The 19,383-nt window shown below is 44.3% G+C and overlaps 1 protein-coding gene across 2 annotated transcripts in view; it reads left to right on the top strand.

Annotated features, from left to right (window-relative positions):
• Positions 1 to 4,567: 4,567 nt before the first annotated feature.
• The window catches only part of mnd1 (meiotic nuclear divisions 1 homolog (S. cerevisiae)), a 64,084-nt gene continuing 49,268 nt past the window's right edge, over positions 4,568 to 19,383 (top strand). Inside the window, exons 1-3 of one of the 2 annotated variants that reach the window (XM_068007894.1) lie at positions 4,568 to 4,639; positions 10,993 to 11,058; positions 16,053 to 16,110. In XM_068007894.1, the coding sequence (XP_067863995.1) occupies positions 4,637 to 4,639; positions 10,993 to 11,058; positions 16,053 to 16,110 (127 nt within the window). In that variant the 5' untranslated portion in view covers positions 4,568 to 4,636. Of the gene's footprint in view, positions 4,640 to 9,443; positions 9,584 to 10,992; positions 11,059 to 16,052; positions 16,111 to 19,383 lie in introns of those variants that run through there. The other variant, XM_068007979.1, reaches the window with a different exon arrangement.

Genomic DNA, 19,383 nt, shown 5'->3' with positions numbered 1-19,383 from the left:
GCAGGGCAGGAACTGCACCCTCTGTATATTGTAGGTAGAATTCCCATTCTTGCTATAGTTGCTGACTAGAATTACAGGATCTGCCATTTCTGCTGCAAAGCTAGAAGCAGTAAGGAAACGAGTGTGTGACCAAGTCTGGTACACCAGTAGCTGTACTTTGATAGAAACAGCACTAGAGGCATGACTGAACTGGTTTGCCCTGATTTTTGTCAGCAAAGGCTGCTGGTTGGCATGTAAGTTCATTACATCCCTATGAGGGTATCGTGAATGCAGGATTGGATAATTATTATTCACTCTGTTGATGGTGAATTTTCCCAAGGTTTTTATTTATTGTTTCCTTCCTCCTCTCCCCAAGCAGATACCATCCTCAGATAATGATGTAGGCTGTCAGGCTAGAGAGAAAAATAAAACAACTTGTAACTTTCACATCCATGGGCCGTCCCAAAGTGCTTCACAGCCAATGAATAATTTTTGAAGTATGGTCAGTGAATATTTGTAGGTATACCCAGCAGCCACGTTGCACCCAGCAAGGTCCCAGACCCAGCAGTTAGTCTTTTTTGGTTGTACTTATAGAGGGAAGAATGTTTGCCAATACTAGGAGAAATCCCTGCTCTTATTCAAAAAAATTGCCATGGAATCTTTTATGTTCACAGGCTGATGGGACCTTCGTTTAATGTTTCATCCACATCTGACCATGCAGCACTCTCTCAGTTTTGCATTGATGTCAAGACCAGGTTTAAGGGTTGAACCCACAACCTGCTGGAGTGCTGCCACTGAGCTAAGCTAACTCTGATGCTGGCTACTGGTAGATATGTGAGTAGTTTGAGAGATATCTCCTGACTTCCCCTCAGCTCCCAACAACTTGCATTTATATCACGTAGTAAATGGTCCAAGTTCCTTCACAAACACAACTTGCATTTATATAGTACATTTTAATGTAGAAAAATTTCCCAAGACAGGAAAAGTGGGTGCTACGTAGTAGAGTGAGACTAATGAGGGGAGATAACAAGACGTGGTCAAAGAGGTATGTTTTGAGGAGCCCTAGTAAAATTGAAGTCAATTGAAGTGGGAATCGGGGAAAACTCTCCAGTGGCTGGAGTCATACCTAGCACAAAGGAAGATGGTAGTGGTTGTTGGAGGCCAATCATCTCAGCCCCAGGACATTGCTGCAGGACTTCCTCAGGGCAGTTTCCTAGGCCTAACCATCTTCAGCTGCTTCATTAATGACCTTCCCTCCATCATGAGGTCAGAAATGGGGATGTTCGCTGATGATTGCCCAGTGTTCAGTTCCATTCGCAACCCCTCAGATAATGAAGCACTCTGAGCCCGCATGCAGCAAGACCTGGACAACATCCAGGCTTGGGCTCATAAGTGGCAAGTAACATTCGTGCCAGATAAGTGCGAGGCAATGACCATCTCCAACAAGAGAGAATCTAACCACCTCCCCTTGACATTCAACAGCATTACCATGGCTGAATCCCCCACCATCAACATCCTGGGGTCACCATTGACCAGAAACTTAACTGGACCAGCCATATAAATACTGTGGCTACAAGAGCAGGTCAGAGGCTGGGTATTTTTTTTTTATTCATTCACGGGATGTGGGCGTCGCTGGTGAGGCCAGCATTTATTGCCCATCCCTAATTGCCCTTGAGAAGGTGGTGGTGAGCTGTGCAGTCCGGGTGGTGAAGGTTTTCCCACAGTGCTGTTGGGGAGTTCCAGGATTTTGACCCAGCGACGATGAAGGAACAGCGATATATTTCCAAGTCGGGATGGTGTGTGACTTGGAGGGGAACGTGCAGGTGGTGTTGTTCCCATGTGCCTGCTGCTCTTGTCCTAGGTGGGAGAGGTTGGGGGTTTAGGAGGTGCTGTTGAAGAAGCCCTGGCGAGTTGCTGCAGTGCATCCTGTAGATGGTATACACTGCAGCCACTGTGTGCCGGTGGTGAAGGCAGTGAATGTTGAGGGTGGTGGATGGGGTGCCAATCAAGCAGGCTGCTTTGTCCTAGATGGTGTCAAGCTTTTTGAGTGTTGTTGGAGCTGCACTCATCCAAGCAAGTGGGGAGTCAGGAGGTCATTGTCTGGCGTGAATGTTACTTGCCACTCATGAGCCCAAGCCTGGATGTTGTCCAGGTCTTGCTGCATGCGGGCTCGGACTGCTTCATTATTTGACGGGTTGCGAATGGAACTGAACACTGTGCAATCATCAGGGAACGTCCCCATTTCTGACCTCATGATGGAGGGAAGGTCATTGATGGAGCAGCTGAAGATGGTTGTGCCAAGGACACTGTCCTGAGGAACTCCTGCAGCAATGTCGTGGGTCTGAGATGATTGGCCTCCAACAACCACTACCATCTTCCTTTGTGCTAGGTATGACTCCAGCCACTGGAGAGTTTTCTCCCTGATTCCCATTGGCTTCAATTTTACTAGGGCTCCTTGGTGCCTCACTTGGTCAAATGCTGCCTTGATGTCAAGGGCAGTCACTCTCACCTCACCTCTGGAATTCAGCTCTTTTGTCCATGTTTGGACCAAGGCTGTAATGAGGTCTGGAGCCGAGTGGTCCTGGCGGAACCCAAACTGAGCATCGGTGAGCAGGTTATTGGTGAGTCAGTGCCGCTTGATAGCATTGTCAATGACACCTTCCATCACTTTGCTGATGATTGAGAGTAGACTGATGGGGTGGTAATTGGCCAGATTGGATTTGTCCTGCTTTTTGTGGACAGGACATACCTGGGCAATTTTCCACATTGTCGGGTGGATGCCAGTGTTGTAGCTGTACTGGAACAGTTTGGCTAGAGGCGCAGCTAGTTCTGGAGCACAAGTCTTCAGCTCTACAGCTGGGACGTTGTCGGGGCCCATAGCCTTTGCTGTATCCAGTGCACTCAGCCGTTTCTTGATATCATGTGGAGTGAATCGAATTGGCTGAAGACTGGCTTCCTTAATGGTGGGGATATCGGGAGGAGGCCGAGATGGATCATCCACTCGGCACTTCTGCCTGAAGATGGTTGCAAACGCTTCAGCCTTGTCTTTTGCACTCACGTGCTGGACTACGCCATCATTGAGGATGGGGATGTTTACAGAGCCTCCTCCTCCCGTTAGTTGTTTAATTATCCACCACTATTCACGACTGGATGTGCCAGGCCTGCAGAACTTTGATCTGATCCGTTGGTTGTGGAATCGCTTAGCTCTGTCTATGGCATGTTGCTTCCGCTGTTTAGCATGCATGTAGTCCTGAGTTGTAGCTTCACCAGGTTGGCACCTCATTTTTAGGTACGCCTGGTGCTGCTCCTGGCAGTGACGCACCTCCTGCCTCCCCAAAGCCTTTCCACCATCTACAAGGCACAAGTCAGGAGTGTGATGGAATATTCTCCACTTGCCTGGATGAGTGCAGCTCGACACCATCCAGGACAAAGCACCCCGCTTGATTGGCACCCCATCCACCACCCTAAACATTCACTCCCTTCACCACCGGCACACTGTGGCTGCAGTGTGTACCATCCACAGGCTGCACTGCAGCAACTCGCCAAGGCTTCTTCGACAGCACCTCCCAAACCCGCGACCTCTACCACCTAGAAGGACAAGAGCAGCAGGCACATAGGAACACCACCACCTGCACGTTCCCCTCCAAGTCACACACCATCCCGACTTGGAAATCTATCGCCTTTCCTTCATCGTCACCTGGTCAAAATCCTGGAACTCCCTTCCTAACAGCACTGTGGGAGAACCTTCACCACACGGACTGCAGCGGCTCACCACCACCAAGGGCAGTTAGGGATGGGCAATAAATGCTGGCCTTGCCAGCGACGCCCACATCCCATGAACGAATTTTTAAAAATGTTTTATTAAGGTGGAGGGGCTTATGGAGAGAGTTCCAGTGTATGGTTAAGACATCCCAAGGCTTTGCCGCAAGCATTGACCCCTGAGGAAAGCACAGAAGGCCAGAATCAGAAGTGCAAAGCATATACTGGCACCTAGGCCTGAGACTGTAGAGGTAGTGTGGTGAGGCTGTGGGGGGGATCTGTAAATGAGGTCTGGGATTTTAAATTGTGTATTAGGTAAAGTGAAAGAATGGAGGTTGGTAAGGAGAGGGGTGCAGGATAGAATGTGGGCAGTGGAGTTTTGGATGAGTTGGAGTTGATGTAAGATACAATAAGGGAAGCTGCTAAGGGCTGTTGAGCCTGGAAGTGAGGTGAGGGTGTGAGTATATTCAGGTGTGAGGCAATGTTGTGGAGGTGTAAATGGTGGTTGTCAGGATATGGATTTTGAAGCTTGGCCGGAGGTCAAAAAGACAACAGCAGTGCGAAGAATCATAACACAACTCCTAACATCTGACCGACCAGAGCTCTGCAGTGCACGCTTTCTAAACGGCCGGACTGGGCTGCTAACGTCCGTTTCCATCCTCCAGCTGCCACCTCTGCCTACAGAGGCCGCTGTCTCCAACTCCTCTCCATCAGAAGAGCGCCAAGGACTGTTGCTGAGCAACGAGAAAGCGAATGAGGTTCTCTCTTTTCCCCCGGAGGTCTCCATCGGTTCTCGTTAGCAGATTCGCATGGCATGCTGGGTGGGGGCAGGAAGGCGCCAGTTACCTTGGCGACGGCGGAGAGTGTGTTTGGTTTGTTGGCCTGGGTCTCTTCCAATATGGTGAGTGCCGGGCTTCTGGGGTCGTGTGATTCACATGTTTTAAGTGACTGACTGCTGAATCCTTCCCCCCTTTCGCCTGACCATAACCTGACTGATAGTTAACTATAATTTAGTTGCTTTTCTCAATGTCTATTGTAAACAATTTTACAACACCAAGTTATAGTCCAGCAATTTTATTTGAAATTCACAAGCTTTCGGAGGCTTCCTCCTTCGTCAGGTGAACGATGTGAAAATGACATCGTTCACCTGAGGAAGGAGGTAGCCTCCGAAAGCTTGTGAATTTCAAATAAAATTGCTGGACTATAACTTGGTGTTGTAAAATTGTTTACAATTGTCAACCCCAGTCCATCACCGGCATCTCCACATCATGACTTTCTCTATGTCGACATGTAGAAAATAACTAGCCAATTGCTTAGTTACAATGTGCCATTTCTTTCCTCTCAGGGTCTCCAAGTTCCCTCTCTTCGAACGTGTCCACCGGTCCCAGTCCCTGCTCCGTGCACATCTCTTTGAAAACTCACAGAATCCATTCAGTCCAACTGCTGCCCTGCTCGCTGCCTGGTCAAAGCCACGAATGACAATGACATCCTCTGCGACTGTTATCCTCTTTGTGCTTTTTGACCTCTGGCTCCTCATTACCAATGCATTCATTTCAAAATTTAACCCCCCCCCCCCGTGGCTACTTCACCCCATGGAATCCCACCCCACCCCCGCATTCTCCTTCAGTCCTGCCTCCCAGGTTGCACCCTCCAGTCTTCTGAATCTGGATTATTACACATGTTCCTGCCTCTTACAACCCCCCACCCTCATTTTTGATGTGTTTAATACTATGCTGTATTCCTCCATTGCTTCTTATCCACCGTCCAGCTCTATGAGCTTACCTTCACTTGATTCCTCTGCTACCTGTCTGAACACAGCACCAGAATCATAAGAGGTTACAGCATGGAAGGAGGCCATTCGGCCCATTGAGTCCATGCCTGCTCAATGCATGAGTAATCCAGCTAGTCCCCCTGCTCCGCCCTATCCCTGTAGCCCTGCACATTTTTTCGTTTCAAGTACTTATCCAGTTCCTTTTTGGAGGCCATTATTGAATCTGCCTCCATCACTCCCTCGGGCAGTGCATTCCAGATCCTAACCACTCGCTGTGTAAAAAAAAAAGTTTTTCCTCATATCGCCTTTGGTTCTTTTGCCAATCACCTTAAATCTATGCTCTCTGGTTCTTGACCGTTCCGCCAATGGGAAAAGTTTCTCTCTATCCACTCTGTCTAGACCCTTCATGATTTTAAACACCTCTATCAAATCTCCTCTCAACCGTCTCTGTTCCAAGGAGAACAATCCCAGCTTCTCCCGTCTATCCACGTAATTTAAGCCCCCTCATCCCTGGAATTATTCTAGTAAATCTCCTCTGCACCCTTTCTAAGTCCTTCACATCCTTCCTAAAGTGCGGTGTGCAGAACTGGACACAATACTACAGTTGTGGCCGAACCAGTGTTTTATAAAGGTTCATCGTGACTTCCTTGCTTTTGTGCACAATACCTCTATAAAGCCCAGGGCTCCGTATGCTTTTTTAACCGCTTTCTCAACCTGCCCTGCCACCTTCAATGATTTATGCTCATACACTCCCAGATCGCTCTGTTCCTCCACCCCTTTTAGAATTGTGCCCTCTAGTTTATATTGCCTCTCCTCATTTTTCCTACCGAAACCCATCACCTCGCATTTTTCTGCATTAAACTTCATCTGCCACGTGTCCACCCATGCCACCAGAATGTCTATATCCGCTTGAAGTCTATCGCTATCCTCCTCACTGTTCACTAACCCTTCCAAGTTTTGTGTCATCCGCAAATTTTGAAATTGTGCCCTGTACACCCAAGTCCAAGTCATTAATATATATCAAGAAATGATGTGGAGATGCCGGTGATGGACTGGGGTTGACAATTGTAAACAATTTTACAACACCAAGTTATAGTCCAGCAATTTTATTTGAAATTCACAAGCTTTCGGAGGCTTCCTCCTTCCTCAGGTGAATGTTGTGGAAATTTCACCTGACGAAGGAGGAAGCCTCCGAAAGCTTGTGAATTTCAAATAAAATTGCTGGACTATAACTTGGTGTTGTAAAATTGTTTACAATATATCAAGAAAAGCAGTGGTCCCAGCACTGACCCCTGGGGAACACTACTGCACACCTCCCTCCAGTCCGAAAAACAACCGCTCACCACTACTCTGTTTCCTGTCATTTAGCCAATTCTGTATCCATGTTGCTACTGCCCCCTTTATTCCATGGGCCGCAATCTTAATAGCAAGCCTACCATGTGGCACTTTATCAAATGCTTTTTGAAAATCCATATACACCACATCAACTGCATTGCCCTCTCTGTTCCCTCATCAAAAAACTCTTATCAGGTTGGTTAAACATGATTTGCCTTTAACAAATCCGTGCTGGCTTTCCCTAATCAACCCACACTTGTCCAAGTGAGTGTTAATTCTGTCCTGGATTATCGTTTCCAAAAGTTTCCCCACCACCGAGGTTAAACTGACTGGCCTATAGTTGCTGGGTTTATCTTTACACCCTTTTTTCAACAAGGGTATAACATTTGCAATTCTTCAGTCCTCTGGCACCACCCCCATATCTAAGGATGTCTGGAAGATTATGGCCAGTACCGTTGCAATTTCCCGCCTTACTTCTCTCCGCATCCTGGGGTTCATGCCACCCGGACCAGGTGATTTATCTATTTTAAGTACAGCTAGCCTTTTTAGTACCTATTCTTTCTCAATTTTTAGCCCATCCAGTACCAGTATCTTAACTATATCTTCCTTTATCGAGACTCTGGCAGCATCTTCTCCCGCATCATCCATTTCAGAGTCCCCCAAGGATGTATGCTTGACACCCCCCCCCCACCACCAAAAATCTATATGGCGTCCCTCGGTGACAACATTTGCAGGTACAGAGTCAGGTTCCATATGTACTCTGATGGTACCATTGCTTCCATCCTCCTCACAACCAAACTTCCCAATTAGATATTGGGAAGAGCAAAACCGTTGTTTTTGGCCCCCACCATAAACTCTGCGCCCTTGCCACTGGCTTCAATCCCTCCTGGTAATTTCCTCAGGCTGAACTAGACCACACACAACCTTGGCATCCTGTTTGACCCAGAACTGAGCTTCAAACACCACAAACGTCCTATCTTCCTATCACCAAGACTGCCAACTTGCACGTCCACAGCATTGCTCGCGCGTGCGCTCTTTTTTTTCTCTCTCTCTCTCTCTCTCTCTCTCTCTCTCTCTGTTCTCCCACTGCCACAGGAACCCTTATCCTTGCTTTTGTCACCTTCTGGACTTTCTCCAATGTCTTCTTTGGTGGCCTCCAACTTGTTCAAAACTCAGCTGCCAGTATCTTGTCTTACACAATGCCCTACTACCCCATTGCTCCTCTCCTCGCTGACGTGCAGTGACTCCATGTTCGCCAATGCATTGAATTTAAAATTCTCGTCCTTCGATCCCTCAATGGAACCTTGCCGCACCTTTTGTTGGCAACCTCCACTAGACTTATGTTCCCTCTTGTGCCTTTGGTCCTCTGAAGAGAGACTTGCTACTGTTTGTCCATAAATTTTACGGATTTAATGTCTAATTCTCTTTTATACAGAATACTGTATTAAATTTAGAGTTTTGCTGTTGCATTCTGTGAGATTTAATCTGGAACAGTTCAAATGGACCAAGAAAGCAATTGTAATGGTTTAACCTACAATGAAAGCAGTGCTTTCATTTCATGATCAAACTTTTTCTGTAGACCACACCATTCCTCTCTGCATTTCCCTGGTTTTCTTGTATGCAATGAGTACCAATATACCAAGAAAATGTATGGAAACTGTTCGCTACATCTTAGTATGATCTCATCATAGAAACAGAAAATAGGAGCAGGAGTAGGCCATTCGGTCCTTCGAGCCTGCTCCGCCATTCAGTATGATCATGGCTGATCCTCCACCTCAATACCATATTCCCGCTCTCTCCCCATATCTCTTGATGCCTTTTGTGTCTAGAAATCTATCTAGCTCAAGGTTATGAATTTGTGAATTTATGTTAAATCTCTTGATCTATTCCTTCTTGCTACTTCTCTACTATTCTCTCTTCCTCATTTATTTTCATATTTTCTCTGCTTATCCTGCTCCCCTCGCTGCCAATATTTTGATTTTGTCATCTGTGCAATTTGGCTGTGCTTTTATCCTTTGCCTCTCATGGCATTACTATTGGGAATCCTTCCTCTTTCAATATTCGCATGTGACAAATTTGTTAATAGATGGAAACTCAGGAAGGAATATGCAGCACTATTGTCATATCATTGCCTCCAAAAAGTTCTTTTGTAAGCCATGAGGCATGGTTTGCAAATGTGCAACACAATAATGCTACTTGTGCCCATTGTAGCATTTGTAGGTGATGAAAATGATTTGTGGAAACTGTCTTCTTTAACAACACATGCAAACAGTAAGTGGTAACGATCATTGTCATTGCCTTGCTGAGAACAAGTTAGTTCTGCATGGGAAATGATCATAATACTCATAACTTCCATTTTAACTTTGCTTTCTGAAAGAATTTTGATTAAATGCCTATGAAGAGCGCTCCTGCTAGCTCAACAAATAAATAGTTGAACCATACTGACTAAGAACCACCCAGATATGACCCCTGGTCTGTACTCAGCTGGAATGATGATTGGGGTACCATGATCTGCTTTAGTGTCCTGGGAAGGAAGGGAAAATTTCCCAAGCGCCCCTCTCCTAATTGCTATCCAGTTACCTTTGGTAGAGATGCTCATACTTGGATACCAATTGAAAATGGACTTGGCTATGATGCCACCTGTGGTTAAAAAGCTATCAATATTTGCTGTGAAGGCTCAGAAATGGATAATGGCTGCTTAAGCAAGATACAGGAGACCGACCATAAAACTATCCACTGGTAAGGAGTCAGCTTCGGTGTGGGGGGGGGCGGGGGTGGGGAGTAAAATTGGCAAGGGGAAAAAAAACTCTTATAAGCAGATGTTATGTATCACAGCTATAAATGAGACTTAACAGCATCAAAAACTGAAAGAAAATAAGCATACAAATTATCTTATTTATAGTTATTCATTTCTAAAAGTTTATTAATTACATCTTTACAACATCCCTAATTCAGTTAGTTCTCTTTGTTTCCAGGTCAAACACGTAGTGGCAAACTGCATCATAACTACATCACAGGCTGCTTAATAAACTGGGTCAGGCAGGAAGGTGTAGCCACTGTTTGCTGAATATATAGCACTTATCTGAACTGTTGGGGAGTGGCAAACTGGCCCTTCACTTCTCTCTGAAGAAAATCGAAGGGCGAATTGACGTTCGACTATAGTGGCAATGCCGAAGGTCACTAAACCCACCCTCACTGTATAGCCCATGAGACCGGAAAGAGGGGGCGAAAATTACTTGCGTTTTTTTAAAGGATTGGTGTAACCATGTAGCTCTCCAGTGAAAATATACCAATACTATATCAGTAATAGTGTTTATCATTGATAGCACTACAAATGTATGAAAGGAAGAGTGAAGAAAGACCATTGGGTCGCATAATTGCTCATCTTATCCATTAGATGGCACAATCTCCCCAATTGCTTGTATTGCTAATTCCTGGGGAGGCAAAAACTTACGGCCAATTTTGGGAAAAACTCTAAAGAAATTCCTTGCTGATTCCCTAAGGCTGTTGAACAAATTCCAAGAGACCATTGTTACCCGTGATGCATCACTAGCTATACTTAACCACTCCCCTCTGCCCCACATATGTTCCAATGTCCTTACGAATATAGGATTGTACAGGACCAGAAATATCATTTCTATACATTGGACTGGTCTGAAAGATCACAGAGTTCATACCTCACTCTGGTACATTCTTAGTTGTAGAAAAATAAATATATTTGCTGTCTGCATGTTCTGGACCTTGCAATTAGGACTAAGCAGGACTAAAGAGAAGCCACAGAAGTGGAAAAAAACTGAGAATATATATAGTTTAAAGATAATTTCAGGAAATGGTCATAGAGCAAAGTTTCCCTATGTGCAAATGAATGTACGATTTATGGCATTTGTAATAAACTCTTCATTACTAAGATGGTGAACTAACATTCCCTAGCATACATCCATCGTCCAGTCCTTTCGTAATATGCTGAGCCTGCCCACTTGAAAATTATAATCTTGGCAGGGTAGTGGATCTATTTTATTTGTTTTATTAAACAGAATGGCCGAAACTGCAAAATTACTGATTTCGTTACAAACAATATCTATCAAAGTATATAAATCAAGTAAGATTACAGTAACATTTGCTTTTTATGTTGATTCTTGAATTCTTAGTCTAAAAAGAAGGGACTGAGTGTTGAAGAGAAGCGAACTCGTATGATGGAAATATTTTTTGAAACGGTAAGTAACGAAAGTTCCTGCTGCAAAGCTGAAGTATTCCATCAGTATTGTGTGTTTTACAAGTTGATCAGCACTGCACAACATGTGAAGTAACAGAAACTGATAATGTAATGTTAATTAGTTTTTTTTGCACTAACTAGTTCCTTTGACAGAATGATAATTAACTGATGGGAATAAGTAAACAATTAGTAATGATCAAGGATACATACTTTTACTTTGCTTTGGAGTGGCTCTCGAGCCCAAATTAAGTAATTGGCTCTACTGCACAGAGATGCTCCGCATCATCAACATCACTCGAGTGGCTTACTAGGGAGAGAATCTCAACCCTAGGGTTTCCATAGCAGTAAAGAAATTGACATTTTTTTAAAGTCAGTCAAAATTCTTCTGAGACTCATCCTTCCTTCTATAAAACTGTATTTTGAACAATGTGTACTCCTTTAGACTTCCTTTCCCCTTTAGAACGGTATAGAAAGAAAAAAGTAAAATGAATGTTTTCTAGGCAAATTTCTCACAGACAGGTTTTCCTTTCTTGCTCAAAAGATATTTCAGGGCAACTGTTTAATGCTGTTCTAGGATATTGAACATTAACAACCATACTGCATAATTTAAGGGTTTATAATTTAACTTCAGCCAAATTTTTCAGATTGTTAAAAAGTGGAGAGTCAGAATATGAGGACAAAAATTCTGAAAGGCTCAGAAGGCATCTCGATGCATTCGCAGCCATCGATGGGGGAAGAGAACAAAAAAAATGACTGGTAAAAATTAGGGAAGTGAACCTAAGGTACAGTCACATGTCTGTAGCCAAGTGACAGAGCAGTCCAACACCTAGCCTCCTGTCTTATGGCTGCTGAAATGGTGGTGGTGGTGCTTCTTGAGGTGGGTGCAAACAGGGTGGCCCTCTGTGCCACTCCATGGTCCCACCCCCATAAGTCAGTATTGCAGCATGGCTGCAGGAAAATGCAGTTAAGTTTCATGTCATAGCTGACCATTATTGTCACTGGATCTACCAGGTCTATGCTGCATGGTAGATGCAGGTGTCCTTGCAGCAGATGGCACAGTTCTACATCTGGCTCTCTGCTGACCCAGACCCTGTGAAGACTTTCCCACCAACATTGTCATATTGGTATGCCAGGATCAACAGATATGATTTCTGATATCTTGGAAGATGTAGCCAATCTGGGTACATAGGCTGTTGTTCACCCTGGCATATCTTTTTTCATGGAGTGTCACTAAAAGCATGACACAATTTGGGGTGCTTATCATGAAGCATCCCAACATTACAGTTAGACATTTCACTTATCTTAGTGGTGCTATCAGACCTGCTGTCCCACTTTCCTTGGGGAAGAGGAACTGCAGCATGTCCTAATTGTCAAACCAAGATCTGATCACCTCTGCAGATGTGGGTATGAGGGTTCTGGTGGATGGGCACTGATCATCTCTTGAGCTGTCTAGTTTTCCTCCATAGGCTGTCGTCCTCTTCAGAAAAAATTTAGAAAGGGAATTCCTATTGAAAAACCCATTAGTACCAATTATGGTGCTGATGGAAAAAATTTGAACAATTAGTATAAAGACTCATAAGAAATAGGAACAGGAGTAGGCCATCCAGCCCCTCAAGTCTGCTCTGCCATTCAATAAGATCATGGCTGATCTTCAACTCCACTTTCCTGCCTGAACCCCATATCTCTTCATTCCCTTAGAGTCCAAAAATCTATTAATCTCAGTCTTGAATATACTCAACAACTGAGCATCCACAGCCCTCTGGGGTTGAGAATTCCAAAGATTCACATCCCTCTGAGTGAAGAAATTTCTCCTCATCTCAGCCCTAAATGGCCGACCCCTTATCCTGAGATTATGTCCCCTAGTTCTAGACTCTCCAGCCAGGGGAAATAGCCTCACAGCATCTACCCTGTCAAGCCCTCTTAGAATCTTCTATATTTCAATGAGGTCACCTCATTCTTCTAAACTCTAGAGAGTATACGCCCATTTTACTGAATCTCTCCTCATTGGACAGTCCTCTCATCCCAGAAATCATAGAATGGTTACAGCACAGAAGGAGGCTATTCGGCCCATCGAGCTTGTGCCAGCTCTGCAAGAGCAATCCAGCTAGTCCCCTCGCTGCCCTTTTCCCCATAGCCCTGCAATTTTTTTTCTTTTCAAGTACTTATCCAATTCCCTTTTGAAAGCCATGATTGAATCTGCCTCCACCACCCTTCCAGGCATTGCATTCCAGATCATAACCACTCGCTGCATTAAAAAGTTTTTTCTCATGTCGCTTTTGGTTCTTTTGCCAATTACCTTAAATTTGTGTCCTTTGGTTCTTGACCTTTCTGCTATCTACTCTGTCTAGACCCCTCATGATTTTGAACATCTCTATCAAATCTCCTCTTGTTGCTCTCCTTTGAGCAGAGAAGGTTCTCAGCTTCTCCAGTCTATCCACGTAACTGAAGACCCTCATCCCTGGAACCATTCTAGTAAATTTTTTCTGCACCCTCTCCAAGGCCTCCACATCCTTCCAAAAGTGCAGTGCCCAGAATTGGACACAATACTTCAGTTGTGGCCGAACCAATGTTTTATAAAGGTTGATCATAACTTCCTTTTGTACTCTACACCTCTGTTTATAAAGCCCAGGATCCCGTAAGCTTTTATAACTGCTTTCTCAACCTGCCCTGCCACCTTCAACGATTTGTGCATATATACCCCCAGGTCTCTGTTCCTGCACCCCTTTAGAATTGTACTCTTTAGTTTATATTGCTTCTCCTCGTTCTTCCTACCAAAATATATCACTTCGCACTTCTCTGGGTTAAATTTCATCTGCTACGTGTCCGCCCGTTCCACCAGGCTGTCTATGTCCGCTTGAAGTCTATCACTATCCTCCTCACTGTTCACTACACTTCCAAGTTTTGTGTCATCTGCAAATTTTGAAATTGTGCCCTGTACACCTAAGTCCAAGTCATTAATATATATCAAGAAAAGCAGTGGTCCTAGTACCCGACCCCTGGGGAACGCCACTGTGTACCTTCCTCCAGTCCGAAAAACAACCGTTCACCACTAGTCTCTGTTTCCTATCACTCAGCCAATTTCGTATCCATGCCGCCACTGACCCTTTTATTCCATGGGCTTCAACTTTGATGACAAGCCTGTTATGTGGCACTTTATCAAATGCCTTTTGGAAGTCCATATACACCACATCAGCTGCACTGCCCTCATCAACCCTCTCTGTTACCTTATCAAGAAACTCAATCAAGTTAGTTTAACACGATTTGCCTTTAACAAATCCGTGCTGGCTTTCCTTAATTAATCCACATTTGTCCAAGTGACTGTTAATTCTGTCCCGGATTATCATTTCTAAATGTTTCGCCACCACTGAGGTTAAACTGACTGGCCTGTAGTTGCTGGGACTATCCTCACACCCTTTTTTGAACAAGGGTGTAACATTTGCAATTCTCCAGTCCTCTGGCACCGCCCCCGTATCTACGGACGATTGGAAGATTGTGGCCAGTACCTCCGCAATTTCTACCCTCAGCAACCTAGGATGCATCCCATCCGGACCTGGTGACTTATCTATTTTAAGTACAGCTAGCCTTTCTAGTACCTTCTCTTTATCAATTTTTAGCCCATCCAGTATCTCAACTACCTCCTCTTTTACTGTGACTTTGGCAGCACCTTCTTCCTTGGTAAAGACAGATGCAAAGTCTCATTTAGTACCTCAGCCATGCCCTCTGCCTCCATGTAGGTTTCCTTTTTGATCCCATATCTGCCCTACCCCTCCTCTTACTACCCGTTTACTATTTTTAAATGCCTGTAGAAGACTTTGGATTCCCTTTTATGTTAGTTGCCAGTCTATTCTCATACTCTCTCTGCCCTTCTTATTTCCTTTTTCGCTTCCTCTCTGAACTTTTTATATTCAGCCTGGTTTACACTTGTATTATCAACCTGACATCTGTCATACGCCCCTTTTTTCTGCTTCATCTTACTCTTGATCTCTTCTGTCATCCAGGGAGCTCTGGCTTTGTTTTCCCTACCTTTCCCCCTTGTGGGAATGTACCTAGACTGTACCCGAACCATCTCTTCTTTAAAGACCGCACAATCAATCTAGTGAACCTTCGTTGCACTGCCTCTAAGGCAAGTATGTCCTTTAGGTAAGGAGACCAAAACTGTACACAGTACTCCAGGTGTGGTCTCACCAAAGCCCTGTACAATTGCAGCAAGACTTCCTTCCTCTTGTACTCCCTCCCCGTTGCAATAAAGGCCATTTACCTTCCTAATTGCTCACGAGGACCTAGGTTCCAGCAGGTTTAAAAAGGAAAAGAAAGTAATGAAAATGGTCAAATAGTGACTAAAATGTTAAGAATTAAAATTACTTTTGTGCTTTTTGAATCAGCTGATTGCTTAGCAACCATGGGCACCCATTTCGGGGGGTGGGGGGGTTCCTTTATACCTTATGTCCTGCACATCCAAATGTTGAAAAGTGGTATTTATGATGTCCCTGCCCCAAAATGCACATGAATGAATTACCTGCCAGTCTGAAGTGGGCTCACCCTGTCCAGAAACTTAATTGTGGAGCAAAGTGGGCAGAGATCCAGCAGGACATAATTCCCTCCCATTACTGGCCACCCCATTAACGTCACTACAAAGGCTGGCAGGGGAAAATACCGGCTAACTTGTTCTCCTTTTCAATCGCAAAGACTTGCATCATTCCCACAAGTTCCTTTGCTATAATAGAATTAAGTATTAGTTTTAGTTAAAATAGTTGAAGTATTAGTTGAAATGCAGCTTGGATTTGAGGAAGTTTGCTAACTAATTGTATCTTTATGATTATTGTCAGTGTTTTCTACAGTTTATATGCTTGACAAAACACTTGAGTGTGTGCATGCACTGGTAGCAGAATACAATGGATGACCAGGTTTCACTCATCCTGTAGGTTTAGAAAATTCAGAATCTGTTAATGATAAGTGAAGATGATGATTCACAGTAAAACTTGTCTGTGTTCTTAGAAAGATGTATTTCAGCTTAAAGATTTGGAGAAGATTGCCCCGAAGGAGAAAGGGATCAGTACGTATTAATTTTATTGTCACTACTTTCTGCTCTCTTGTCTTCTGAGGCTACAGTATTTGGTATCTAGTTAGGTTTATTTCCTGAACATTTAATCATGCACAGATTACAGAATGGACAGTCCTGATATTTGGTCTTATGGGTTGTACCAAATATGATTGGCATCCTCTTGTGGGAAATTCTGCATACTTTTTTTAAAAAGTGTAACCATTACCTCACAAAACTGGAAAATGAATGGATTGGGTATCACAGTGAGTAACTGATTGGATTAAAGTGTTTATGCCGGAACGAGGGTATAATGAATTAAATGACTGAGGAGTTTCAAACTATTTTTTAGTGGTAGCATGCCCACAGCACAAAACTATCCACAGTTTGGTATAAATTAACCATCTGAATGGTTTGTCTGATTGATAATCACACCACTATAAAATTGGCATCCAGGGTTGCTAGGTAGTATATTGAAGCCAGAAGGGAATTTAAATGGATTAGATGCTACATTTACAGTTGCTGTTAAAAGTTTATTACTGTGCCATTTTTTTGTTGTTGTTGATGCTGTCAACTACTTTCCCTTCTGCCTTTATACCACTTCTATGGAACTGTCATTCCCTCCTCCCTTTTTAAAACAGGGCACAATGGATTTCTTTGCTTCTTGGAAGAAGAGAAGAAGCAAGAAAGGGAGGTAACTCCACACCAGAGTATAGTGGCAGAGGCTACTACTTGCACTTGACTAAGAATCAGTGTCTCTACAGGCTTCGCTTTCTAAAGGAGGCTATCGCAGAGTTATGTCATATGCTGCAAACGGACTTGCAACCCACCTCCACCATATGTACCGCTCTGCCAGTGGCTGTTGAAGTCACAACTGCCATTAATTTCTATGCCACGAGGTGATTCCAGCCTGCCACTGGGGACATCTGCAACGTATGTTAAGGACCTATCTACAGATGCAGTGAGTCATGGCTGGATTGTATTGTTATCTAAAGCTAGCCGTTTCATCAGCTTCCCCATGGACAACTAGTAGCAACATGACAGGATTCTCCAAGGTCTATGAAGTCATAGTTTGCACCCACATGGCCATACATGCTCTTGATTGGCCATGTAAATGTCAACAGGGTAAAGATAGCACTCTCTGAATGTGCAGCTCATTTATGACCAGCAGCAAATCATCATGTACATGAATACTTGCTTCCTTTGGAGCTGCCACAATGCCTTTATTTTAAGGCAGTTCACCATTACTACCGTCTTTACCCCAGAAAAACAAGTCTCTGGGTGGCTCCTTGGAGATCAAGATTATCTTCTACACTCCGTAGATGTGTTCACAATTGGAATGTCCAAGTTGCACTTTAAGAGCCAATATTGATCTGGGGGCATCTTGTATGGTTCAGTGAGGATCATAGTGGTGAGCTGCATCCTGCACACCTTTGGCTTACAAAGGTCCCCATGAGGAACAGGAGCCGCAACAGCTTAAAGATAATTTGGAAGCAAAACGTGTTGCCATCTCCAAGAGACATATTGATATGGGAGACCTCTTGTTTACTGTATCTACCCAACTCAGCACCAATCAATTGAATGCCTGAAGAAACAGCTCTGTCTAATCTGGCACCTCAAGTTTCTATGACAACGGTCTGAGAATCTATAGAGGATGCATAAATTTGCTCTTGGGGCCTCTGTTGTTTCGGTCTATGATTATAGATGTCTCTGGAACTGCAACGTGCTCCAGGGTAGACTGCAGTGCTGCAAAGCTATTGAGAATTATACTGCTCTTATGAACACTATCTGACACAGCTCCTAGTATTTGCACAAATGCTTGATGCTCTGCAAGCATCCATCTTTTTAAGAGCAGGATTGGTATATCACCCAGTACAGTCCCCTCACTCTCCAATTTGCCCAGGATGGATGCCTCGAGGCTGGTGCTTGCAAAGACATGAGTGAGCATATGCTTTGATGTAATGACAGGGCCGGATCCACTGGTGCCTGGTTCTGCCTTGTCTATAAAAAGGAAGAAAGATTAGCATGGTTTGCTGAAGAGCAAAATTCACATGTCACTTTAAGTAGAAGGGGTGACATGACATTGTCATAATATTGTTTTCTGACAAATAAGCAGGGTACAGTGTAGGAAAGAAGAGAAGTAGGATGTTATCACAAACCTGCAGCTGGCAGCTGCCCATCCTCTTCCCCATCTCCCACACACTGTATGGCCTCCCTCCCAAGGATTGGAGAATTACGGAGTGAGAGGGTGGAAGTTTGTTTCTTAATAGATTTTAGTGCCTGCACCATTCTGCCCAGAAGTCCATTTCAGCTATTGATCACTCTGCGTGATGAATAACTTCCTGATATCAGTCCTAAAGTTACCCTTTACTAGTTTGAACCTGTGTCTTTTTGTCCTATTCCCATAGTTTAATTTAAAATAGTATTGCAGATTAATCTTTTCCATATCATTTTCTATACTTTGCCTTCATAAAATCACCTGTTGAACACCTTTTCAGGCTGAAAAGCCTAAGACTCTCCAGTCTTTAGTCAAAACTCAGGCCTCTGACAATAGGGATTAGCCTCGTGGCTCTTTACACTGCCTCCAGTGCTTGAATGTCTCACTTGTTTATTGGCAATCAAAGCTAGGCATAGTACTCAATGTGTGGTCTGGCCAAAGCAATGTTGTCCAATTTGTTAGCCACTAGCTACATGTGGCTAATTGGGAATTCAGATGTGGTGAATTGAATTTCTGATTAGTAAATAAACAAAAATGAGTAATAGACACAGCCGTTTGTAAATGTGTAAAGTAAATATACACGTGAAGTACCTGTGTGCAAGGCGTTTTCTACTGAAATTAGTGCATGTAGCTACAACTGTGTCGCCGTAGCCACCTGTGGCTAGTGAGCAATTTCTGTTGGACAACGCTGGATCAGAGCACTGTACAGTTTGATGACTTCTTCTGACTTGTATTTTGGGGCAGGCTAGATGGCCCAGCTGGTCATTTCCTGCACATTAAGTTCATGGGCCCGATTTTACCAGGGGTGCGGGTTGGCAGCGGGTGGTCAGGCGGGCTCGAGGAAAACGCGCCGGCCACATTGAGTGCGTTGCGCACGCGATCGCGGGATGATTGATGTAATTAGCCGGCAGTTACGGGTTCTGCGCTTCTCAGCTGCGTGCCGGCGGCCTGCGCATGCGCATTGACGTCTGAGCGATGGTTGCACTCTATTTAAAGGGGCAGTCCACCAAAGCTCCTCCAGCCACAAACTACACTCCATCAAGGATGGAGGAGCACAGGGGTACGGCTGC

The sequence above is a fragment of the Heptranchias perlo genome, chromosome 1 (genome assembly GCF_035084215.1).
Source record: "Heptranchias perlo isolate sHepPer1 chromosome 1, sHepPer1.hap1, whole genome shotgun sequence".
Lineage (NCBI taxonomy): Eukaryota > Metazoa > Chordata > Chondrichthyes > Hexanchiformes > Hexanchidae > Heptranchias > Heptranchias perlo.
The sequence above is the reverse complement of the archived record's forward strand: the minus strand, read 5'-3'. Positions and strand labels throughout refer to the sequence as shown.